At 43.3% G+C, this 10992-nt stretch overlaps 1 protein-coding gene across 1 annotated transcript in view; it reads left to right on the top strand.

Annotated features, from left to right (window-relative positions):
• Positions 1–8216: 8216 nt before the first annotated feature.
• The window catches only part of SLC22A16 (solute carrier family 22 member 16), a 64903-nt gene continuing 62127 nt past the window's right edge, over positions 8217–10992 (top strand). Inside the window, exon 1 of the mRNA XM_040428877.1 lies at positions 8217–8807. Coding sequence (XP_040284811.1) covers positions 8770–8807 — 38 coding nt within the window. The 5' untranslated portion in view covers positions 8217–8769. The remainder of the gene's footprint in view (positions 8808–10992) is intronic.

Genomic DNA, 10992 nt, shown 5'->3' with positions numbered 1-10992 from the left:
AATTTTTTACAAAAAAAATGCAAAAATGATTTATCTGTCAAATTGCCCTTGCGCCCTTGGTCTTCTAGACCAATGAAACTTAGACTAGATGTCTAGGTCATGTATAAAAACATACAAAATTTAAGTATATAAAGGAGCACTTCAGGACCAAGCAAAGGGCCAGCAGAAACAGACTGAAACAACAAGCAGACAAAAATGTGAGGGTAAAGGGTCTCTGAGTTTTCATAATACTTTTCATATGTCATAGAGACATATCAAAATTTTTGATCGGTGGGAGTCTGAGTGCTGAAACCCTCACTAATCGCTAGAACGAGGAGAGAAGGGGAATGTCCTTCCCAAACGTTACATGACAAGGTCTCAGTGTTTGGGAGACCTCAATGTCAAGATTGTGACAAATGGCGATAATAAAATTTCTGTGATGAACTACAAACTGTAAGTAGTTTAAGTTAAAATTCTGAATAAGCCGGTAGGGGCGTGGCCGGCAGCCAAGATGGCAGGACGCGAGTGAGAGGAGCTCAGAGGCAGCGTCCACAGACCTGCATAAATCCTGGAGGATCTGCGTCCATTTGAACCAGAGAGGCACTCAGAGTGAGCCCTGCAGCACACCGCATCCAGCGCCGAGTATTTAGGCAAGACAGAGGTCACAGAGGGGGGGTGCCGGGAGCCGTACTGTGAACCATTCCAACAAGCAGAACTAGCGAGCCACGTGCTGGCTTCAGTCGGGTGCCAGCAGCGAGACCCAAAGTTCCGATCCGGGTGAGGTAGAGAGGGAGATCGCGGGGGACACACCTCAGGTGGAGAGCAGGAGACGCGGCTGCAGACCCGCGAGCAGAAGTTTCCCGCCAATCGGCCATCTTGTGGAGATCACTGCAGCACCAGGGAAGGAGGCAGGAGCTCAGCTAAGCACAGACCCTGCTGTGTCACACATAGTTAACCTCTTGACTTCCCAGCAGCTCTGATATAGTGTCATATACATTTGATCCACCCAAACCAAGATTCTTGACTTAGCACTAAACTCACTGCTATCCTTAAAGGGGCAATATAACAAAATAATAGCAAAAACAGGTGCACTCTGCGCTCTTACTAAACCCTCAAACTGATTTTAAAATTGAGAGATTAGCCAACATGTCCTACGGTGTAGGACATGTTGGCTAATCTCTCAATTTTAAAATCTGTTTGAGGATTTAGTAAGACCGCAGAGTGCACCTGTCTTTGCTATTATTTTGTTATATTGTTATATTGATTATCACATCCACATAATTGCTATCTTGTGTAGGATGTCTATTGTGGTACTTGTGGTTCGCTGCGGGCATCCTCCACTGTATGCATTTTTGCTGGGGATCATCATTAGCAACGGGCCACAAGTGCAGGATTTGCTCCCCTGTATATATATGCACAACTGCATATGGGTTTGAGCATGTCCTGCTTGTTTAATACCACGCCATTCTTTTCAGTTTGTATATATCCTTAAAGGGGCCAGGTAGCCCTGAAGCACCACTGTACGTACACAGTTTGCTACACCATCTTGAACCCTGACTGCTGCTTTGATAATTACGAAACTGCAGTTTAAGGTGGCATTACAATGGGGCCACAAAAAACACAGAGCGCCACTGAAAAACAGTGCGAATTTGCCAGGCAACCAGAAGATGGTACGTGGTCGCCATTACCACAATGGAATGTGCACACCAGAGCAAGCACAGTAGCTAAAATTCCCACCCAAGCAGCTTCCCAGGAGGAAGACCAGGAAGAACCCACCCTTAAACAAGTAACCACTCAGGTCTTGGAGGCTATCACCGCATGCAAGACCTCCCTCACAGGAAAACTGGACGAAGTCAAGATAGATTTGGCTCTATTGCGACAAGATCTACATAATCTGCGAGAACGGGCTTAATACCAGAGCTTAATACCAAAGAGGAGCAATGGAAGCAGAAAGAGGACGATCTAGAAAATCTAGAAAATAGAAAAAAATAATAGAATTATCAGATTGCCTTAAAGAGCTGAGGGCAGAGTGCCAGATGAGTTAATAGAAAACTGGATGAAAGAACTTTTCCCCGATGCCAATTTCTCCTCAGCGTATGCAGTAGAGCGGACTCATAGAGTGCCAGCTAAACCCCCTCCACCGGGGGCACCACCTTGCTCTATGCTCTCAAGGTTCCTCAACTGCAAAGACAGGGACAGGATATTGTCTCTAGCTAGAAGGCAACAGGAAATTAAATACGACAACGCCAGAGTCTCCATCTTACCGGATTTTTCTATGGAGCTGCAAAAACAACGCGCCACCTTCATGGATGTCAAAAGACGCCTGAGGGAAGCCAACATCCCTTACTCTATGGGCTACCCTGCCAAACTCTGAGTGGTGTACAGCGACAGGGCGGTTTTCTACACCTCCCCTGCAGAGATATCTGAGTGGTTGACCCTGCGGCGAAGATCTCTGAGGCGTTGAAGCACCTGACTCATCTAGAAAAGGTCACCTGAGAACACCAGCGGACTAGTTTGCTTTCATTATGATATATGTTAAAGATAATTTCTCTGGAATCTTTTTTCATTAAGACTTGCTTTATCCTAGCTAACGACATAGGGCTTCAATACATCCATTCATCTTACTAAAATGGACACACTAGTTCTCTAGCCGCAGCCTGCATGCCTCTGCCAATTGACATCATAGGCGGAGGCATCCCGGATTTACTGGCCTATAGTCTGAAATAAGAAATTATTACAGACCTAATACTTAAGTAACATACTGTTAAGGACCACTAAGGGTTTGCAACTTTAGTTTTGTTGGTTCTACTATAGCTATGTTCTATTTGTTACATACAGTTGTTCATGTAGCAATGCTGTGTGATACTATGTCTACTGCACTTGCCTCCACTGCCGATCGCACATGTCTGCCTCTGAGTCCATGGCTCAGCTAAAAGTACTATTATGGAATGTTAGGGGTCTGGGGACACCACAAATAAGATCTATGGTGCTTGCTTTTATCAGAAACCATAATCCACAGATCTTATGTCTTCAAGAGACTCATCTTATCCCTAACACCTCCCGCGTAATAAAGAAACCTTGGGTACAATGGGCCACGCACTCATACTACACTGCCTCCTCACGAGGAGTGTCCTTACTAATACACAAACAATTGCGCTCGGAGGTAAAATACTCGATCATTTATTCAGAAGGCAGATATATCTCTGTTCACTCTCTAATTGGCAATGTACAGTACAAATGAATAGGGATATATAATCCACCCCCAGGTTCTATGCAGGTCCTTCACCTGGTGGCTACATGCGTGGCCACATACCCACAAGCTAGGGTTATTTGCATGGGAGACCTAAATATGATGTTAGACCCTTCCCTTGATCGCCTTCAAGAAAATATAGACCCAACAAACACAGGGACTCCCTCACGGCTTGGTAGGTTTCTGACTGAAATTAGATGGTTGGATCTCTGGAGAGCCAAATACCCTACCGATAGAGTATACTCCTGAGATAGCAGTGGTCACAACTGTCTAACCCGCATAGATTATATGTTAGGTAACGAGGTAACGTTATTAAATCTATGCGCGATAACATACCCTCATAGAGGAATATTGGATCACTCAACGATACTGGGCACTCTGATGCGAGGCACCCCTTCAATAATGTATAGGATTCCATATACATTCCATTTTAGGATCAGCGGCTGGAATTACTTACCAGCTACGAGAGTTTCTAGAAGCACACACAAATGAACCTAACCTAGCATTGGTATGGGACACTTTGAAGGCATTTCTTAGAGGGCCCTACACTTCAGCATATCCTATATAAAAAAAAAAGACACCAAACGTTCAGAGGTGGAGTTGGAATCCCGGTGTACTACACTGGAACAGCAATATATTAACCACCCGACGGATACTAACAAAAATGCGTGGCTCCAAGCGGGAAGACAATATCTAGCGACACTTAGAGATAAGGCTGATAGGAAACTATTTTTCCTGAAACAGACAGCATTCGAACTGGGAAACCAGTCAGCTAAACTATTGGCTCAATTAGTCCGTCACAACTCACCCTCCTCAACATAGTAACATAGTACATAACATAGTAACATAGTACATAAGGCCGAAAAAAGACATTTGTCCATCCAGTTCGGCCTGTTATCCTGCAAGTTGATCCAGAGGACGATTTTAGCAGTTAGAGACCCCGCAGGACAACTGCACAACGCGCAAGAGGTGATTCTCTGTGCTTTTAAACGCTTCTACCAAGATTTATATAGAACTACCGAAGCAGAGATAGCTGCATATTTAGAAGGTATAACCATACCTACTCTTACTGCAACACAATGTACCCAACTTTATCAACCAATCAGCCTGGAAGAGATTAATCAAGCCATATCAGACCTTAACAATTGAAAGTCTCCCGGCCCTGACGGGCTTCCTAAAGAGGTATATGCCAAATATGGGGAGGTCTTAGCTCCTCAATTGCTAACCACTCTCCAGTTTTCCTTTGAAAGGGGTAATCTGCCTGACACTACTACTCAAATCGGATAAAGATCCCTTAGACTGTGGCTCATATAGACCCATAGCGCTACTAAACGTAGATTACAAAATACTGACAAGGATTCTGGCAACCCGGCTGAACCAAGTAATCCTATTGCTGGTTCATCCGGATCAGACAGGATTTATGCCAGGGAAATCCACCACCGAGAATATCTGGAGGGTTCAGGTAGCTGCTCAGGTGGGGTATGCCTCAAATGAGAATTGGGCCTTGGCTTCTTTAGATGCGGCCAAGGCATTCGATTCAATAGAATGGGCCTATCTGATTGAATGCCTGACAAAATTTGGGTTTGGACCACAATTCCTTAAATGGATTACTATACTATACAGCAGACCTATTAGTAAACTATTGATAAGTGGAAAGATATCCGAAAGCTTCACTCTTCATAGAGGTACGAGGCAGGACTGCCCCGTCGCCACTCCTATTTGCATTGGCAGTTGAGCCCTTGGTGATTAGGGTGAGAAACAGCAATACTATAACAGGGGTGACCATGGGAGAAAGAAAAGCCTGCATAGGACTGTATGCAGATGACATGATATTATATTTGCCATCGCCGGACACTTCCCTCAAAAGTGCAGTGGCCCTAATCAATGAATTTGGAGAGTTCTCAGGCCTGTGAATCAACTGGGAGAAATCAGTTTATATGCCTCTTGGCAAAACAGACTGGTCAGGTCCCCCACACGTAGAAAGATTGAAGGTGGCTGACACATTCAAATATTTAGAGGTCACCATCACTAAAAAGCACCCCAAGCCCTACCCCTTAATGTTTACCCACTAAAGGAGTACATACGGAACAAGCTCTAAAACTGAAAAACATTACCCATCTCGGTAGCAGGACGCATTAATCTAATTAAAATGATTATACTCCACAAGGTGTTATACACTCTTCAACACTTAGAGGTATCTATACCCAAAACGATATTTAGAGAAATAGACTCCTTGAGCAGAGTTTTTATATGGGCAAGATCGCGGGCCAAACTAAGCCTAGAAACATTGAAACGGCCGAAAACAGAAGGTGGTATTGCCTTAACAGACTATTACTTATATTACATAGCAGGCCAGCTGAGACTTATTAGTGCATGGTATACTGCGGAGGAACTGCCCACTTCGGAGTACTTTTTAATGCACTTCTTAAACTGTCATTCCCTATGGCCAGTCCCGGAGATGCCTCCTAAATTCCGGAAACCATTGTTGCCGCTGCATAAGCTGGCACAAATTATCTGGAGAGAAGCGAAAACACTGACACAGTTCACAGGAGTGGTCTTAGATATACCTTTATGGGCCAACCAATCGCTACCGCAGGTACAAGTAGTTATGGGGGCTGATAGATGGCAGGAGGCACAGGTTAGGACTCTTGGAGATATATATGATCAGGGAGTATTGATGACATTTGAAGCACTATCTCAGAAATACAATATCCTCCGCACCCACTTCTTCTCATACCTGCAACTTAAGTCAGCCATACAGACTACCATCCCGAGCATTAATACCATGATCTCAAAAAACCCACTAATAGGGGTTGTTAAAACCCAGGGTCCCAGAGGACTAGTGTCGACAATTTATGCCCATTTAGTACAAGCAAAGGTCAACATTAACCCCCTCAAAGTAATAGACAAATGGAAAAGGCTGATACCCACACTCACAGATGAATCTATAGTAGATTTATTGGAATTACATTTGCAAGTATCGCCAGCAGCTAATAAAAAAATTATACAATTATACATCACTCATTAAACATATCTAACGCCAACCAGGCTCTACAGAATGGGCAGGGCATCATCTACTGCATGCCCACGATGTGGAGAACTAGACGCAGATTTTTGGCACATGATGTGGAGCTGCAGCCCAATCGCCACGTTTTGGAGGGAGGTCATTGCCTTCCTTTCCAATTTGTTGTCGATCCAGGTAGAATGCACTCCTGAGATCTGCCTGCTGGGACTTTTAAGCGAAGATACTTGGGATCACTACATGATAATATTTTTGAGAGAATCATTATTTATGGCGCGCAAATGTATAGCTTTGCGATGATATGACTCCAACACACCGACCCTTTCCATGTGGAAATTACAAACCAATCAAATTATACCATATCTCGTATTGGTGTTCAAACACCGTAACAAACCTCAAAGATTTGAAAAAGTCTGGGGCTTCTGGTGCAACTCTCCGCACATACTGTACTCTGCCTCAGGACTACGGCAGGCACTGTCAGTAGCCCAATGAATTTTGGATCGGTAGGTCTAGTGGAGTCACAGGAATGTTCTGTATAAACTTATAGTAATAGATAGGAGACCTTATAGCAATGCAGTGGATGTCTGAATTACATGCATGAAATTTACCTGCTATACCTATATGTACTATGACATGTAACACGGATGCAAAATGTTAATTTTTCTTCTTTCACGTCAATAAAAGAGTTTAAAAATAAAAATTCTGAACAAGCCTGTGAGTCGAACCCCTAACAGTACCTTTGCATTACAATGACACAAAAAAAGGGACAACAAACAAATTGAAGCCAAAGTATGTGGATAATAAACCATACTCCCTCCCAAGAGGGATCTTACCAGTGATGCCCTTAGCATGGTTCCGCAATTTTTTTCTCCATTAAGCCACTCCTTTTACCATGCCTCCCAAAATTTTGGACAGTCAAAGAAGGACACTTATAGTTCATTGTGTGAAAGATCCATTTTTCCTGCATACTTATATGCTTTAAACCCTACATTTTTATACACTTTAAAAGGCATGGTCTAATACCGTATGTAGATAGGAACCAGATATACACTTTCTGGATCAATATTGTACATGTAATAATGCAATTATATACCTCAGATCAAAAAGAGGGACATTTAAGAAGCAAATAGGGACAGAGGAACTTGGGTCAAAAATAGGGACTGTCCCTCCAAAAAAGGGACACTTGGGACGTCTGCTTTAACCCCTCCCAATCCCTATCCGTACACGCCCAATCTTGCCCAGTCCCTTTTGTGCTCTCACATCGTAATAGTCCCCTTTTGTGGCCCCATGCAGTAAGAATGACACCTTAGTGCCCCCACACACAGCAAGGATGCCCCCTCAGTGCTTCGCACACTGTAGTGATGCTCCCTTAATTGGCCCAATGCAGTAAATGTGCCCTTCAGCTTCTAATGGTGTACCCTTAATGCCCCCACATAATATAATGCCTCTGTAGTGCCTCTTACATAGTATGATGCAATCTTAGTGCCTCTCAGTGCAGTTTGATGCCCCCTTAGTAACTCTGCACAGAATAGTATGCCCCCATACTGTAATGCCACCATGCAGTGTTGTGCCAATTAGTGCCTCTATTCAGTATATTGCCCCCATAGTGCCTCTGAAATTAATACTGAGCTAGCTGCATTCCCTTGCCTCAGTGCAGGCCTATTCTTTGCTGTCTGTGGCTTGCAGGAGGTGTGATGACACAGGATCTAGCCTGTGCCAAGCCCCCAATAGCAGGGGTCACAGGGTGAATGATGGAGCAGAAAGCTGATCACTCTCTGCTTCACCATCGTATTCATTGTATTTGAATACTGATTGCTGAGGATACAGATATGGCTGAAATCAGGACATGTGGCAGCCTTCCTGGGACAGTGGGACAGTGCCCCAAATCCTGGGCTTTCCAGCTGGATCCAGGATAGCTAGGAATGAACAAACCATGTGAAGTAGTAGGAAAGGGTTATTGCACACAGTGATGTCATAGTATGGGAACAGTTGTGCACACTGCTTGTTTAGAAGAACTATGGTTCCCTTCCAATCTAAGGGGGCGGTAAAGGGAAGCTACTATTCTTTTAGTGGTCGCCCACCGTGTAAGTCATCACTTAGTTAGATGTGTTTAAGATTCACAAGTAGTTCAAAATTGGGTGGATTTTTAATATATCCCACCAGACCTTTCCATGAGGTAAGGAAGTGAAGGAGGGGCTGCTGTCTACAAAACCTCTCATACACCCACGTCTGCTTCACGCATCTGAGCCAGCCCCTGAACACACACTGCGGGACCACTCTATCTCAACTCCACGTCTTTCACAGCTTTCATGAACGACACACTGATAAAGGCTTATCTCTTATGAGGATGCACTTGATGTCTGCAAAAACAAAGTAAACTGGCATCATCACAATCAACTGAAATGCACAAGTTACAAAACAGCTTGGCTCTAGGATCATGCCCAGCTGAATAAGCACAAGAATCCAGGGTCAATTCTCAAGCTGTACAGCACACCAGAGCTGCTGCTGCTGCCAGGGCATGGAGAGTCTCTTTGAACATGTGGGGCATTTTGGAAGGTAAGCCGCCTTTACATTTTCTTTAGTATATTAATGTAAGTACTGAACAGTTGGAGAAGGACAGACTCAGGCCTCATGCACACAAACGAATATTCTTTCCGTGTCCGTTCCGGGTTTTTTTTTGCGGACCGTATACAGAGCCATTCATTTCAATGGGTCCGCAAAAAAAACAGAAGTTACTCCGTGTGCATTCTGTTTCCGTATGTACGTAATTCCGTTCCGCAAAAAAATAGAACATGTCCTATTATTGCCCGCATTACAGACAAGGATAGTGCTGTTCTATTAGGGGCCAGCTGTTCTGTTCCGCAAAATACGGAATGCACACGGACCTCATCCGTATTTTTTGCGGACCGCAAAATACATACGGTCGTGTGCATGAGGCCTCAAAGTAAAAACCAGGGACGTGTTTAGAGCAGTAGTGTGTAATCCTTGATACAAAGAGCTGGTTGTGGCAGTAGAAGTCAGGGCTGTATTTTCAGAGTGCTATAGATAGAACATGTATTCAGACTATAACTAGTTGGTGAGAAGAAACAGTAATATAAGAGAACAACCCGAAAACAAGCTGCTGCCAAGATGGATAATTGTATATGTTGCATAAAGGATGATTTCAAAATTATAGAGAAATTCAACTATAATACTTTAAAAAGTATAAGTTCTGTCCAGGCGAGTAACTAATAATAATAATCTTTACTTATATAGCGCCAGCATATTCCGCAGCGCTTTACAATTCAGAGGGTTCATGTACAAATCATAAGACATTACAGAATTACAGGGTAATAAACAACTAAAACACCAGTAGTTGAAGGCACTGCTCCCAAGAGCTTACAATCTATGAGGGAATGAGGGTGACACAAAAGGTAAAGTTGATTGTTTTACAAAGCAGTCCAGCCACCTATGTACGAAATAGAGTTGTGCAGGCCAAGCTGTATGAGCTATTGCATTGGGTGTGGGGATTACCATAATAACTATAGTAACTATACTATAATATTATAGCAACTATAATTCATAGCACATAGTGTAAGAAAATTAAAACAGCAGCATAAGCAGCAATAATTACAGGCATGTATATTAACAGAAAACCCACATAATAGCAAATGCTATGGCTGTCATGGCTATAGTTATTCCCATGGTTCTGTCTACAACATTTGCATAAAACACCTTTTCTTTTTATATATGCGTTTATGTCACTGTATCTACATGTAGGCATGAAAACTACAAAATATACTTAACTTCAAACGCCATATAAAATATATTACACAGTACATGCTGTTCTAAATATCTGAGGTATCTAATATCTATATATAAGCAGGACATACAAATCTTTCCTAAAGTCTTGATTCCCTGCCAGTTTGTTAAAATATTATTCATGTTGGCAAGCTCTATAGCCAGATGCAGCTAAGGATCATATTACTAAACTGCAAGGATTTTGAAATCTAAATGCAACTTAAAACTGTCTCAAGCAGACAGGCTGCTTTAGTTTGATGGGTGGATGAATGTATCCAGATGAAGGCAGCTATGGTCCAAGGCTAGTGTAACTCAATAGAACAGGATTACCCTATTGGAGCAAATAACACATCAGTATCCTTTGAAACCAGGCTCCAATTTATGATCAGGCCTGGGCCCCTGATTTTTTGTCCAAGGCCCCGAATGTCCTGCCTGCCAGATAGATACAACTGTATTGCCGTCTTCAGGACGGCAATACAATTGAATCTAATCTAAGGTGACATCACAGGTCATGTGATCAGTTCTAAATGCAGTAGCTGAAAAGGACCTGCGATGATGTCACCATCATGTGACCAGTGCAGGAGAGGACGGCTCAGCAGTGAAGAGAAGTCCTGGGAAGAAGCTGTGGTGAGGTCTGCTACATGAGGAGAGGTAAGTGAATGGAGAGGAAGAGCAATGCTTGGAGTTGTGGTTATTTAACTGGGACTGTATGTTAGGGCTGAAGTTATTTACATGGGACTGAAAATTGAGGGGGTGATGTTATTTACATAGGAATGCATGTTGGAGGTTTCTAGGGCAGGGTGATATTATTTACATGGGACTATATGTTGAAGGCGGCTGTGGAAGGGAGTGATATTATTTACACGGGACTGAATGTTGAGGGGTAATGTTATTTACATGGGGCTGTTTGTTGAAGGTGGCTGGTGAGGGGGTGATGTTCTTTACATGGGACTGTATGTTG

This window comes from Bufo bufo, chromosome 4 (genome assembly GCF_905171765.1).
Source record: "Bufo bufo chromosome 4, aBufBuf1.1, whole genome shotgun sequence".
NCBI lineage: Eukaryota > Metazoa > Chordata > Amphibia > Anura > Bufonidae > Bufo > Bufo bufo.
This window is presented reverse-complemented; position numbering and strand designations above follow the sequence as displayed.